The sequence below is a fragment of the Populus alba genome, chromosome 5 (genome assembly GCF_005239225.2).
Source record: "Populus alba chromosome 5, ASM523922v2, whole genome shotgun sequence".
Taxonomy (NCBI): Eukaryota; Viridiplantae; Streptophyta; class Magnoliopsida; order Malpighiales; family Salicaceae; genus Populus; species Populus alba.
Genome location: NC_133288.1, coordinates 4,055,635 through 4,072,211, shown reverse-complemented (window position 1 = coordinate 4,072,211; position 16,577 = coordinate 4,055,635). Strand labels below are relative to the sequence as shown.

General features: G+C 33.9%; 1 protein-coding gene across 1 annotated transcript; it reads right to left on the bottom strand.

Annotated features, from left to right (window-relative positions):
* Window positions 1-4,713: 4,713 nt before the first annotated feature.
* On the bottom strand, window positions 4,714-8,851 carry LOC118042390 (BTB/POZ domain-containing protein At2g13690). Its single transcript, XM_035050039.2, has 2 exons — window positions 7,906-8,851; window positions 4,714-5,818 (listed from the first exon to the last, which is right to left on the bottom strand). The coding sequence occupies exons 1-2, from the start codon at window positions 8,629-8,631 to the stop codon at window positions 4,880-4,882; spliced, it is 1,665 nt and encodes a 554-aa protein (XP_034905930.1). The 5' UTR covers window positions 8,632-8,851; the 3' UTR covers window positions 4,714-4,879.
* Window positions 8,852-16,577: the final 7,726 nt, after the last annotated feature.

The following is a 16,577-nucleotide window of genomic DNA, read 5'->3' as shown; positions in this document are numbered from 1 at the left end:
AAGTTGTGTCATGATATAAGGCGATCAGCTTGTTATGAAGTGCAGGATTGTGGCCTACCATAATTTTTCCCTTCCGGTTCAAATGATTGTTGACCCACGTATAGTAAGGATGGGAACTTGGGTCATGCAACAAATCCTGTATAATGTGCTTGAGGCTATCATCTGATGCCCAGGTCATTTTGATTTCGTCCATAATAGGAGTGGAAATGGAAGTCATGACCATGGTGCATAATTGACTGCTAGGAATCCTTGACAAAGCGTCTACAGCTACATTTTCCTTCCCTTTGCGATACTCAATCTCATAATCAAACCCAAGTAATTTAGTGAGCCAGAGGTGTTGAGAAGGATATGTTACCTTTTGATCCAGCAAATGCTTAAGGCTAACGTGGTCAGTTCTTATGCGAAAATGTCTTTCCCAAAGGTAATGTTTCCATTTAGCTACGGCCTGAAAAATTGCAAACATCTCCCTTTCATAAGCCGATAGAACTTGTTGCCTAGGACCAAGAGCCTTGCTGAGGAAAGCTATAAGATGTCCTTCCTGCATTAGTACAGCCCCCACACCAGTGCCTGAAGCGTCAGTTTCAATAACAAACAGCTTGGTCAAGTCGGGTAAGGCCAAAACTGGAGGATTTGTCATGGCTTGTTTTAACCTTTCAAAAGCCACCTTGGCCTCTTCATCCCACTTGTAAGAATCCTTCTTGAGGAGCTGAGTTAAAGGTTTACAGATGGCCCCATAACCCTTGACAAACCGCCTGTAATACCCTGTGAGTCCTAGGAATCCTCGCAACTGTTTGATGTTTTTAGGGAATGGCCAGTTGATAATGGCTTGGATCTTGAGTGGATCGGTAGCTACCCCAGACTTGGTGATTACGTGGCCCAAATACTCCACTTGAGAGCTGCCAAAAACACACTTACTCTTCTTAGCAAAGAGCTTCTGATTCCTGAGTATGTCAAACACGATCTGCAACTGTTCTACATACTTCTTCAAGGTAGGGTTGTATACCAAGATGTCATCAAAGAAAACTAGAATAAATTTTCGTAAATACCTTCTGAAGATGTCATTCATCAAGCTCTGGAAGGTTGCTGGTGCATTAGTCAAGCCGAATGGCATGACCAAGAACTCACAGTGACCATTATGGGTTCTGAAAGCTGTCTTGCGTATATCCCCTGCCAACATTCTAATTTGATGATAACCAGCTCGTAGATCAACTTTAGAGAATACCGTAGCTCTGCCCAGTTCTTCCAACTGTTCTTCTACAATTGGAATTGGGAATTTATCTTTGATGGTCATTTTGTTAAGAGCCCTGTAATCCACACACAATCGCCAAGTGTCATCCTTCTTCTTCACCAAAACCACTGGGGAGGCAAAAGGACTGGTGCTGTGTGTTGATAATGCCCAGAATCCAGCATTTCGGTTACTATTTTTTTCCACTATATCTTTTTTATAAGGCCCGCATGACGATAAGGCCGAAGGTTGATTGGTTGGGATCCCTCTTTGAGAGGAATAGCATGGTCATATGCTCTAAGAGGAGGAAGTTATGTTGGTTCTTTAAAGATGTCCTGGTAGGTATGTAACAATTCATCTATAGTTGTATTGCTCCCAAGGCTAGGTTGAAGTCTTGTTGTCATTGAGCTGATAAAATGATCCTTGTCACCCACTACCCTGAGACTGCATAGATGGACCTCCACGAGCTGGTTTGGGCTGTTTATCAGACTATTGAATTGTTCAAAACCAATGGTTTAAAGCTTAGTTGGGATGTCCCCTTGTAGCACTATGTCTTGCCCTTGCCATACAAAAGACATCCATAATTCATTGTAGTTGGATAAAATATTGCCCAATGTAGCCAGCCATTGTACCCCCAGCACCATGACACAATTGTTGAGCTCCACCATAAAAACATTTGTAGAGAACTGGACTCCTGCATTTTCCACATAAAATCCTTACACACATAGGTGCAAATCATCTGGCCACCATTTGCTGCTTCTACTGCTAATGGCCGAATTGAAGTGAGATTGCAGCTCAACCGCCTTGCCACCTGAGTGTTTATAAAATTGTGTGTGCTTCCTGAATCGATCATGATAAAGAGGGAAGTCTTGTCAACCTTACTAGTCACTCTCAGGGTCTAAAAACTTGAAGTGTCTTCTAAGGCATTGATGGATATTTGTGGTGTGAATATGTTTGGATCAACCTCACTACCTTCCTGGACCTCTTCCTCTAAAACATCCTCATCGTCCACGATACATAGGGAATACACCCTTTTATTTTTGCATCGATGGCCCGGTATGAATTTCTCATCACACCAAAAACACAATCCATTTGCCCTCCTCTCATCTAGCTCTTTATTTCTCAAGGTCTTTGTAGGTCAGTAAGGTGTGTTTGGAGATTTCTGGTGGTAAAGAATTGGTTTGGCAGTGTTGTTTGTGTGGTAGAGATTGGTTTTTGTGTTATTTTGGGCAGTGAAAGGCTTCGGTGGATTAACACTAGTAGTATTGTATGTGTTTTTTTAGTAAGAATGATGTGGATGTCTATGGTTGATGGTGTTCTCTTGTAGTCTAGCTAGATTGTAGGCTTGGTATAGGGTCTTAGGTTCAAACATTTTGACCATGTTTTTAATCTCAACTTCTAAACCTCCCAGAAAGAAAACCAATGCTTGTCTCTCTGTCATCTCTGCTCTGATACCAGTTGATACAATTGTTATTTCTAAGGAACCTACTGGGATGTAATCCAGTATTTGACAATGGTTGTGTTAGAAAAAAGAAAGGTGTTTTATAGTGGAAACAATGGTTGTAAATGGCAACTCCATTCATCATGCTTTTATTTTGTTTTTTAATATTAATCTGTTACAACTGTGTTGTATATATATACACAGCGTCTACTATCTTTACTGGCCCTAACCGCTTCCTTTTATTTAGGAATGAGAGCACACACAAGTCGTGTGCTTTGAATTAGTTATGGGAACAGTATCACTTAATGAAACGGGGCGTTTAACCATGACTATAACGACTATAACAACTTTTTAACAAATTAAAATCTACCTGCCTTTCCTTAGCTTAACCTATGCATGTAATTAAGTGGTGCATGTAACAAATTATCCACCCAGTTATCACCGAAATCTCACTTTCTGTGCATTTCCCAATACCCAAAACCTATTCTTCATCGCAAATTCCCGCACTAGTCTCGCATGCCTCCACAGGTGAGATACTCCACCTGAATTTTCAAGAGATAAACCCCCAAACCCTTCATAAAAGTACTTGGCTTTGGTAACTTTAACCCATAATGCCTCTTTGCTTGTCACAACACCCCAAGCTAACTTGATTGAGATTCCGCACTCCTATGTTCCTCGGCTGGCAAATAGTTTTCCATTCGGATTTTTCTACTTTGTTTAGAATCACCCCAAATAAATCCCCTGCCAAGGTTTATCGATCATCTCACAAACCTCCTTAGGTATCTAATATCGTAGTGGTCTGCGTTGTAAACATAGGAAGTGAAGCTAAAACTGAATTACTAAAAGTAAGACCAGCAAAGGATAATTGTTTGGTTCTTCTTGAGGCTAATCTTCGGTTCACTCTATCCACGATATCTCCACAAGTACTTTAAGTGACCCTTCTCTGGGATTAAAGGAACTCCAAGGTATCTTCCCAAGGTTATGAGTCCATTGAAAACCCATACATCTACTAAGCTCCAGCCCTGTTCTCCTAGGACCACTTTTAGAGACCATTTCCAGCCACCTTAAAAGGTTCCCAGTTGACTCTTTTCTACGGCTTTTAAGATAAGATGGGCTAATCTTTCAATGCGAAGAACAAAAATACAAGGTGAGAGAGGGTTCTCATGCGGAATTTCTCTCGATGGAACAACTCTCAGTAGTATTCCCCTTCCACAAAAGCTCCATAGAAGAACTTGTTATGCACTTCATTATAACACCAACCAGCCAACCACACTGCCAGGAAGCCCTGCTAGGAATAAGGTTTCATGAATAAAGCTCCACCGAAGTCTGTCGTATGCTTTCTCTACCAAGTTCATTGTTCATATAGCAATTCCTTGGTAGGAACATCGGGGAAGCAAAGGGCATGGGAAGAGGGTGCATTCATCATTACGTCCTAGAAGATAATTCTTGGATTTCATTTATAATTTTGGTGGATATTTTTAAGTTTTAATGTTTTTATAACATAATATCTTGAATTTTCTTACACGTTTTATTTATTTATTTTATTTTAACATGCATATGGATATATCTCTGAAGTTAAGAGTAATAATTAGCAGTTAACAAAACCAAGGGAGTCGTGAGATTTAAACGAGTTGCCACTGCGGAGAAGGATGCTCTGGCCCCAATTGTAAGGGGAATTTAACTTGAATTGCTGAGAGGAAGGGAAGCTTTTGAATCCGTTAACTCCTTTCAAATCCGTTAATATTCACCGTTACTGGATAGAGGCTTTCCAGAAAATAAACATGAAGAAAAGATCACGATTTTCATTTCTTCATTATTGTCATTGCCACTAAACAACAATCATCATTATAGTCTTGAATCTATTACCACACCATTATAATCTTGAATGCTGCCATCATAACTAACACCACCATTTTTATCATAAATATTATAATTTCTCATTTTGCAAAAAAAATAATATAAATTATAGAAAAATATATTCCTTCAAATAACTCATGTTTTCCTCATGAAAATATTTTTCACAAAATAATTTATAGTGGACGAGGCTAAAATAAATTTCTCGAAAAAAATAAAATATCTTGTCACTTAATGCTCTAACCACTACTACAACGATTCTACATAAAGATTTACATTATTCAGTTCCTAATTTTCAGAACCCCTCAGCATACACGACAACAAAGGTTATAGGGGTAGGCAATGACAAGAGACACCTATTACCTGGATTCAATTGCATGAGTTTCTGACCCTCTAAGAAATGAACGACGCCACCAGATCTGGAAGGCTTTGCTGAGATTGGGACATTCAGTACCATGCTTGGAGAAATACCCAAACCATTCTGTGAACAACATATACTGCTGCTTCATAGGAAGTGTAAGGAGTGTCTGACCCATGGCTTCTTCTAATGCTTTCATGTCCAAACCTTTTTTACATCTCTGTAGCCAACCGAAGTCCAGTAGCATTGGGCCAAACCATGCCTGGAGAAGCAGTGCTCTTGCTTCTGAGCGGCAATGCAATTTTCTTGTTCCCATTGCAATAAATAAAATTGCAGAAACCCGGCTGAGCTCGTATCTAATCATCGGAGATGTACTCTCATGCATTTTTAGCAAGTCCACTTGATCTGCCCACATTCCTACAAACTCCTCACCAATCTGACGATCAAGGAGGATTTCCAGCAGCCAAATGATGTTATCAACCTGTCTGGATATGCGTCCAATCAAGGGCTTACTCGTTTCCTTTTTCACCACTGTCCCTTGGGGTATGATATCAGAGGCTTCCTCCATGAGGCTGACTAACGAACCTAAACAGGAATGACAAACATCATAAAGATCCTCCTTGGTGAGATCATGTTGGTCCTTCTCGTACACTGAGCTTTTGCAAAGGAGACCCTTAACTAATGACTTCAGTTCATTTCTTGCGTTGGCATCAGCACAAGTAGTAATAGACCAAACAAGCTGCCTAGCTAGATTTTGTTGAGAATCTTCTGAACTAAGCAAGTGGAGTCTAGCCAAAATATCTCGAGCTGTGGTATCATCAAATTTAAACACTGTAAATAGATTCCTAAGTTTGTCCTCTTCTTCCTCCGTCCAAGGAACAGCCTCAAGGTATTTCAAACAAGACAAAACACCTTTAGTAAACATGATGCCAGCTGATACCTGCAATAGTTTCAAAAAATCTTGTTAGATCAATAAGCAAATGGATAAAGACAAAGGGACTGTCAGTAAAACACATCCTCATTTGAGTTTCTTCAATATGTGGCTACAACAGACAAAATCTAAGCCCTTGTACTGTAAACTTTTCTATGTTATGCTAATTAATTTGCGCAATCATTTTTCTAATGCCAGGCTGTGTAATAATCTAGAAAAGGGGAGAGCATAGTACAAGAAGTTGAAGATCATAATAATGGGTGTTTGCTACAACTCAGCACTTTGATCATTGCTACAACTCAGCACTTTGATCATTGACACAATGTTGATAGCCATTAAACTACAAGATGTGAATCTTGTTGATAACCTTTTGCTATTTTATTCAAATCTAGCAGCCCCAATGACATTGCGCCGATGCTCAAATACATCACCCATTTTAAGATATCCCACCTAGCATAATCTATGAATTCAACTCCTAAATAATAATGCCTCCAAAATAGGTTAAAAAGAAAAATGCATCAACTGATCTTTCTTTGATCGCTTTATATGAGAAATTTTTTCACAGAAGTGGTTCTAAAGACGACTCTTCTGTTATAAAAATGATGAGCAGAAACAATTTTGTTTGTGTATGACATTGTGGTTGCAATGACAAAAAACTCGGGTTTTTTTGTCCCATTCAAATTGGAAAAGTTTCATATTGATGCTTTTCCAATTAGGATGAAAAGATTGTGATTGCTCCTATAATACCAAACAAACACTTCAAGAATCCTCAGAAATGATTACAGACTCAATTTCCATCTAGTATATCTAAATGGAAGAATATGAAGAAGGGATTAGGTAGGGTCCCTTGCAAAAAGTGAGTTGTACATGTCTATAAGCATACATGCATGTGTGTGTTGTGTCTTAGTGAGGAATGAGTAATTGTCAACTCTATTATACTGAATCTCAATCTCTGATTAATTGGGATCAGTTGCATAGATCATTTTCTTCCAACTCATAGCATGATGCTTAAAAACAAATTGTCTGCAAAATATTTAAAGCTAAGAAAAAGTTTCTCCAACTTGATTATGTAACATTATTTACAAATTCTTTTCTATTCAAAAGTATATGATAAAAGACATCTTCAAAGGCACCATAAATTATAAGTCAATTGCAAAGTAGACAGTCAATAAGGTCCTCTCCCCCGTTTACTCTTTAACACATCCAGTAATAGACAATGAATGATAGAACAAAATGTACTTGAACAAGAGACAAAGGTATGTTTGAGAAATTATTTTGCTATGTCACATGCCTTGCAGTTCCAAAAGTCAACTAAATCTATAACCTAGTCCACAATTCTATCCCCGTAATATCATGAGCTATTTCTCAGAACTCATAATGCGCTTGTTGCAAAGCCTTCCCAAAATGTTCATTGATTCCTTGAGAACAATTCTATGCAGTGAAAAAGATTGAGGAGCATTTAGCTCACTGTTTATCTTAACCATCTATTCAAGATTATCAGGTATTCCAGAAAGCACACAAAGGAAACTGTTAACAGTTGCAATCAATGTGATTGTTCAATCTCAATTGCCCGTGTCATACACGGGCATGCACCTGGGAATCCCACCAGTTCATATACTCAAGTCATGCACAAACAACGACAACGATGTCACGACTGCTCAAAACCCCTATCCAACTGCTACCTTAACCTATCCATTACTCTAAATTAAAATCGGATAGTACTATTCTAGCTCTTGTAGAGCAATGGTATTGCATCGATACAAAGCAGGATTAAGATATAAGCCTGCGAAGAATGCTTTGAACATTTGCAATTGATGTGACAGTCCAATCTCAACCATCCGTGCATGACATACACACAAGTGTCTCCAAAGCATCCTTACGCTTGACCACAAGCACATGTCATGTACAAATAACTGAGGTTAAACAGTCATAGCACAACTATTCACAGCAATTCCTGTAACTACACAAACTTAAGTGATCCAAAGCCCCTAAATCAAAATAACTTTAAAAAAATTCTCCTGCAGCGTTAATAGAGACAGTAACCAACTAAAATCTTCAAATTAAAAAGAAAAGAAAAGGAAGCAGCAGCAACTAACCTCGAGTATGTCAATGGCTCTATAAGCCCCAATCTTGAGTAACCTTTTAGCAATATCCTCTTCAAACATCAACTCAATTGTGTCCCTAAAAATTCCCAAATTCTCCACATCGGGCACTTCAATTCTACAAATCTTTCTTGACAAATTACCACCATCCTCGTTACTATTACATTTCGACCCCAATTTTTTTCGATATTCGAAAATCAAACCGGCAAAAACTTCTGAATTTGCAATCAAGACCTCCGAATTCAGCTCCAACACTAAACCCCCACCATTCCTCCCTCTCAAATTCAGCCTCGTATCAAAAACGCCCCGACCCGAATCTGACCCAGTATCCGAGAACGACCTCCTCTCACTCCTTCCCCGGAAGGATTCGGATCTCGATTTCGAGCTCAAATCCACCTGAGGTGACGGGTCGGGTATGATATCTCGGGTCGTGTCGGCAGTAGGATCCGAATCAATAGGCGAGACGCGGCCTGGAGAGAGCATTCTTCTCGGGTCGATCCGACCCACGAAATTTAACCCGGATTTGGGTGAGTTGGGGACCGAGTAGGGGCCAGGCTTAGAGACCGAACTATCGGGTTTCTTGTTCTTGCGGAAAGCGGGTTTTGTGAAGGGACGGTTCTCTGGGCTTGAAGGCTGCACAGCGAAGGAACAACACCAAGAAGATCTCCGGCGACGAGGGTGGGAAGTAGAGCATTGCCTTATGTGATTGGACTGGGCCATGAATCAGTACTGAGTGATAGACCGGGTCAAGCCATACAGAGAGAGGGTAGTATTGAGGAGTGAAGGAAGAGAAGGATTGGTGTCTATGAAAGATACCTGTTTCCAGCCCTTCAAATTACTTTTATTTATTTATTTAAAAAGAGATTTTTTTTTTGTTTTTAGTTTGGTTCTTGGGAATGGCGAAGGTTGAATATATTCTGTCAATGCCAGTTTTTGTGTTTTTTGTTTTTTTTTAATATATATAAATTTTATTTTTGTTCAAGTAGAATTAAGAAAAGGTTGATAAAGGAGAAAGATAAGTGGTTCAACGAAGATTGATTGATGCTTGATTAAGGAGGGAGGGAATGAGCTGTAGGCTTTTTTTTATTTTTTTGAATTTTTTTTATTTTGGTCGGCTGCGGATAAGAAGAAAGGTGGTTGTGTTTTCTTAAAAAATATATATTAAAACAATTTTTTTATTTTTTAAAATTTATTTTTAATACTATAAGATCAAAAAAATTTAAAAATATCAAAAAATAATAATTTAAAACAAAAAACAATTAAAAAAATAGTTAAACCACAAAAATAAATACAATCAGAGATATAAGCTAGCAAAAGTATTTTGTTGTTTTTATTTTTAAAACATTCTCTTCTTTTTCTCTTAACTTTTGTTCAAGAACACTAAAAAGCATTCAAAAATTTAAAACGTCATCATATCGCAAAAACAAACACGGTATTAAGATATAAGCTAAAAAGAGTGTTTTGTTGTTTTTTTTTTATAAAACATTCTCTTTTTTTATTAACTTTTGTTCATGAACACTGAGAAAAGGTTGTTGATGGATTATTGTACTTTAACCATCTTAATAGTAAGTTTTGGTGGTTTAGCTTCCTTCCGTTCAAATTTAGATTCAATATTGGGAAAAAAAAATTTATTTTTTTTTTAATTAATGTGAGTATTCGAGTTAACTTATGCACATCTTGACCAATTCTACGGGCTTTAAAGTTAACGACCATGTAAGCCTCCAATAATTATTATATTAGCAACCACAAAGCTCAAACCTGAAACTACAAGAAAAATAAACTATATAATTTTAAATTTTTATTATTAAACCATTTATTATATGGTTAAAAAATTTATTCTCTTTGTATGTCCAGTAGGCTATGAATGGCTTGGAAGGGGTTGTAGCTTAATTTTGAAATTATCTAAATTTATTACATGTCTTCGCAACAATTCAATTAGTTAGAAGGAAAACTTTCTTTACCTGACGACTACCCACTGAGTACCTAACCTGGCTTGATTTTTTTATTTTTAAAATTAATTATTAAAAAGATAAAGTCTAATTCTAAAAAAAATTATATTTTTATTTATAAATCATAAACATGTAAAATAAAATTTAAATTTAAAATCCATGTATGAAATCATAGAATACTTTGTAAATAATAAGATAAATGTTTGTATATTGTTTTCAAAAATAAAATTACACATCTATAAAATAAAATAAAATAAAAGGGTTAAAAAAACAGGTAGACCAGGTTGGGTAAACCTCTCACCCATTTGAACATCTATCTTTTGGTCAAGTTGGATAAAAATCTGACCTAACCAGGTCAAATTAAATAGAATACATGATGAATTAGGTGAATTGTAATCCTTGTAAAAGATGTTTATTTAAAATTGACAAAGGAAGGATTTAGTATAGAGTGGCTAGAGCTATGGATCCACGCTATACCACAAGACTGATTTTTTTTTTTCATAAAAAATGATGTCCATGTGCTGCAAACACATTTCAAATAAGGGAGAAGAATTCGCGTCATGAGTTCTAGACATGATTTATGTTAAATAAATTGATTTTATTTTAATTAGATTATTAAAAAAAAGCAACAATAATAGATATATAAAATTAAAAAAATAATGATCACTGTAACTTAGTTTTCATACCATTAAATACAAAAGGATAATTTTGAGTAAAAAAAAAAAGATCTAAAAAAATGGTTATAGTCAACTTAAATTAATATGGAAAATTTATAATCCCGGCCATCAAAACATAACCAACATAGATTATCTCGTTAAACTTGTGACTACACCTTGAAATAACAACAAATGAGATTGTAATTAACCCCGAACAGGACCCAAACAAATTACAACTATGTTTTATTATATTTCAATGTATTGTTAAAATCTTCTTGTAAAGATTTTTCTAACAATATTATATATATTGAAAACAGAGCTTCAATGTATTTCCGGTGTTGAATTTCATTTCTTAATCACTGAATTTTTTATAAAATTTTAGGTTAATTTTTTATATATATTAATTAAATTAAAAAAGATATAATTTTTAAACAACTATTATATCTCATGAAGGATTTGTTCAACTTCTATTCTTAACATTCAAAGTTTCAAACTATATTATTTTTTTAATGCTTTTCTAAACTTGTGTTATTTCCATAAATTTTTGTATTAAAATGTATTAGAATTCTAAAATACCCTTAGTTACCTTGTGTATCTAACTCTAACATATTAAAAGTAAATAGTGTTTGGTTGGTAAGAAAATAAAAAGTCTAGTCGAGTTCATCATTCTTTAAACAAAATTAAGGGGAGAGTCAAGACGGTATTGATACTGTTCATATAAAAAGTACACTTATTCTTATATTATAAAAACCAAATTAACTTTTTTTTTCTTCTTTTTAATAAAACTATTTAACCAATAAAACATATTATGATAGATAATTATCAATAAAATATTATCAATAGCATGATTTCACTAATGATTTTATATTTCAAAAAAAGTGGAAAAAAATACGTAATCAGTTTGGATATAATAATATGTTTAATTATCAATAGCAAGTAGGAGAAATTTCTAGGATAGATAATTATCAATAAAACATTTTCAAGCTTCTTCACAAGCATCCAAATTTCACATCTTTCTCTAAGATATTATAGCTAAAAAAATAAGTGTAGTAGCTTTTATTTTTTAATATTTTAATATGCTAATACAAAAGGTAAAAATAAAAATTTATTTTAATACATTTAAAAAAATAATTTACATCATAATATTAGACACAGTAGCTTTGACTGAGTTTTGTGCTCACCAAGTAATAATTGCATAAGATGATTAGATTGATATGAACTAAGCTAAATGCCAAGTACCTAATTTCGTATGTATGTGACATACCCAAAAGTATCCTCACCCTTTTCGTTTTTTTGTCTTTAAATCTCTTGTTTGCCCTTTCTTGACCAGAGATTTCGTTGTTCACGAGATTTTGCTGACTATAAAAGTTTTGTTTCGAAACTCAACAGAGAAATAGTTTTTAAATTCAATCCGATTGAGCGGGTTAGTACAGTAAATCCATGTTCACGTGGGTTAAGTTTTATTTTGAATTGATTTTAATATTAAAGTTTTGTTGGGAAATGCAAGCTAATTTTAATAAATTTAATTTTTTTATAAAAAATTATTTTTTATATTTTAGATCGTTTGAATATATTGATTGTAAAAATAATTTTTTAAAAATAAAAAATATTATTTTAATATAAAAAATATTTTTAAAAATGATTATAATTACATTTTTAAATAGATTAGAAATTAGTTGAATTGTAAACTCAGTTAACACTGTCTAATCTAGTTGGGAAAAAAATTAATAATTTTTTTTAAAAAAATGAATAATTACATGACCCAGTCCGGAGATGATATGTACATAAATTAGGGAATAAATTAAGGATTTAATTTACGTAAGGGAGTGGAACGATGATATTGATACGGTAACGTTTACCGAGAAGGAGGCCAAATTTCTTTGTTTTTCTTTTTAAGCTATTTCTTTAATGTTTGGCGACAGATTAAATCACAAAAAGGGGAAACAACGACTGGAAGCAAACGACACGACCAGTCAAATCCAAAATGAAAAGGAAGGATTCTGCAGATCCCCCTTATGTCCTCTCAAAAGCGGACCTAAAACCCATTCATGCATGATGTCGACGGACAACTGGAAAGAAAGCTCCAGTTTGGCAGGTGTTTGTCTCTGAGTTTGTTTTTTATTAAAAAGTGTTTTTTTTAGATTTTTTTTTTGTTTTTTAAATTATTTTTTAATAATTTTCAATTAATTTAACATGTTGATGTTATAAATAAGTTTTGAAAAATAATAAAAATTATTTTAAGATATTTTTAAATAAAAATATTCTTAAAAACAGTTTTAAATAGCTTCTCACATAAGTGTTCCTACGATGGTCTCCACGGTTAAGAAAAATAGAGATTCTGAGACAGTCTCTGGTTAAAAAAAAATAAAATAATAGGAGTGAAATTATCACAGATATTGTATATACATTGTATTCTTTAAATACATTCATAACCATTAATATTTGTCTTTATCTTTGCCCCCCCTGTCAGTTGTTTAAAAGGCCACCAACTAATTTTTTGGTTGGTAAACATTTCAAGGCCCAAATTCCAACTGACTGGTTCTGTTGTAAGCTGTTAGGTAAAAAAAAAATCACTATATATTAAAGTTTTGTTAGTAGCTAGATCGTTTAAGAGTTTGGTTGTAGTTAATTTTTTAAATATTTTATATTAAAATAATATTTTTTATTTTTAAAAAATTAATTTTAATATTAGCGCATCAAAATAATCTTAAAAATACTGAAAAAATGTTAATTTAAAATAATAAAAATAAAATAAAAATAAAAATAATTTTTAAAAAAAACATTTTTAAAATATAAAAATAAACAGAATATTTATTTTCAGCTCCGTTGTGCTGTGCTATTTTAGCTTAATTGGGTCATGGCTTAAATGAGCTTGCCCTTCTCTTTTTTCCCTTTCTCTCTATTCTATTTCATTTTTTTATTTTACACTTGCACAATTAGGACTTCAGATATAGGTGCATGGTGGAAATTAGCATGAAAGAAAATTGTCACCTTTCATGTTTTACGGTGAGTTACACAAGATATTTTTTTTTTATATTTTTTAAGATTATATATTATCAAGTTTTGAGAGAAAGAAGAGGGATTGATCTAAATAACATTACACTTAACATATCTTCTCTGCAAACAAAAAAATACACTTATTTAATTATCTTAATTTTTTATATGCTTGTCACTTAATCAAACAAATTCAAATACTAATCTAAGCGTTAGAGTGTGCCTCGTCCATGCGAGACTTGTTTTGCAAAATTAACATAGACCCAAAACTCATCATCGAGGAAAAATTATATATTAGAGTGGGAGAAAGCTAACGTGACTAGATAATATCAACCCATGTTTCTAAACAGAAAGAATCTCTACTATGTTATTAATCTTTAATAAAAGCATCTAAAAGAAATACCAAGAGATATATTTGTGATTATCCGATATTTCTTAAACTCGTGACCACACTTTTCATAAAAGAGATAAAAAAATATAATCTTAAATGGTAACTTCAAGAGTTTACGAAGGGGGAGATGTAATATGAACAAACATGAAATAATCTTCTGTATGTGTTACCTCATATATAAGATAAAGGGTTTCCATGAATTTGTTATAGAAAAGTCTATGTTAATCTACATTACATTATTTTGCTAGGTTTCTCGTGATCGATTTTCCCAAGTCCAGCGACCAATTGTCTTCAGGTCTCCATGATTACTGTCTCCAAATGCTGCAACCACTTGTCTCCAAATGATAATGGATTTTATGCATAAAATATTGACAAAAATATCCTATGAATTCACTATAAATAACAAACATTTTAAGATATACAAATTTTTTGTGTAGGCATGATAAAAATAATTATTGGTTATGTGATGTGAAGTGATCAAAATGTTTTAAAATGATTGATTAAAAATGGCAAAGAAGAGATTTATTTATTCTAAGATCTTATGTGTGTCTTTTCTCAGGTGAAACCAGTTTTATCATCACAAATTTTTCACAAACACGTCTCTTCAATCCATAATTTTGGTGTGCCTCACGTGCATGAGGTTCCAAACACACCACACCACTGAACAACATTGGTTGCCAATGCGATGGAATGCAGATTGCAACGCAACAGAAATATTTTTTTATTTTTGATAATAGTACATCAACATTATTAAAGAATTACTAATTATTACAGAAATATTATTTTAATATTTTTTCAAACCAAATATACCTTTAAAATGTATTAAAAAAACAAAAATTATTACACTCGCAAACACTCACTTAATATTCAACCCACCAATCATCATAATACACATGTCCCAATACCTAATATTATAAATAATGAAGATTATTTCAAAAAAAATTTTATTCCATGTTAAAAATGTATTATCATTTTATTTAAGTTGAAGTATTTAAACCAAAAGATTTTTTATTTCATATTAAAAATATATAATTTTCTATAAAGTATATATATTAAAAAGTTTTCTATCCAACGCTGAAAAGATAACACATTTATTTAGTATTTATATAGTTAATTTTATATGAGATAATAATAATAAAAAGAATGGATAGTAAATTCATGCATATTAGATCAAGTTGAGTAAGAGAAAACCCTTTAATTATCCACTCTACATGCAACACCTATTTTTTCTGAATCTTTTATTTTCAATAATAGTTTTTAAGTTTTTAAACTCCAGGAATATATTCTTTAACAGCTCTTTTGTTTAAAACCACTGTAACAGTTGCCTGGATTAATTATATTAGTTATCCAACAACTCTTTTTTTAAAACCATTGCAACAGCTCTCTTTTCAAAATTATTGTAGCAGCTATTACAAGACAGCTATTTAATTCTCCAAAATAAATTTATTTCGCTTGCTACCTGTTGAGAAATATCCATAAAAGAGTGTCTTTACACATGTCGGGTTTGCTTTTTGTTGTTTCTGTTCGTCACAGTATTTCCAACACCAAACACCTACCAATTAGGTGGCCCTTTTTTATTGGTTGCCGTACCATAAGGAACACCTAACTAAACCAAAATCTTACAAGTCTATCCTTTAATGGAACATGTACACATAGGGACCAAAAGATTTCTTGAACAGAGACGGAGATACGATCACTTGACACGTGTCCCATCAACGATCCCTAGCTTGCCACGTGGTCGGATCTTGATGGTTCTACATTGAGAAGTTACTTTAGGCGGTGCAACAGCTAACCCTAGCCACGTATCACCTCACCTGTATAAAGATTTCGCTGCTCTTTTTCACGTACGTGCAGGTCCAACATTGCACAAGAATACCATATCCTCCAGGCCCCCTCTCCTTGCTCACAGAGCTTCATTCGCTACCTCTATCTCTCTCTCTCTCTCTCTCTCTCTCTCTCTAAATGATGGAAGGTGATACAGCCATGGTGAGGATTCAAAGAAAATCATCAATGGAAAGTGAGCCAAGGACTCTAACCATGGATCAGATCCAATTTGCTAGAGTAAGGCATATGTTATATGTTTCTTAGTTTAGGTATATATATATGAAGGAGAGGGTCTTGGATGGTACTGTAGCCCTACAGGCAGCACTTCTATGTTTGGAATGTCTGTGGGATTGATGATTAGGGAGGGTGGAGTTATTTCATATTCGGTAATCGAAGCATGCTAAAATTAGGTTAAATTTTTTATCACAGGAGGCAGCTCTGTATGTGGTGAATACGAGGAGCATAGAAGAAGCATTGAGTATATTTACAGAGGTAAATAACCTCTTGAGTAAGTGCATATTTATATAATCTACAATCTGCATGCTTTTCATTTCATTTTGCAGAATATTATAACAAAGAACGCAAGCCCTAACATTTTCTGTAACTTTATTGGTGTATATGATTTTTTCAGTAATTATTATTAATTTATCGTGTATGAATTGTAGGGTCAACTATGGATATTATTATATGTTATTATTGTAATTGTAGGTTTAGAGCCCGTGGGAGGACGAAATGGAGACAGAATGATGGATATGAGCAGAGAAATGCAGTTTGTGGAAGAATTAGAGCAGCTGCAGCTGACTGAGATAATAAGAGATATAGCATCTGCTCCTTTTAATTGATTTTAATTCT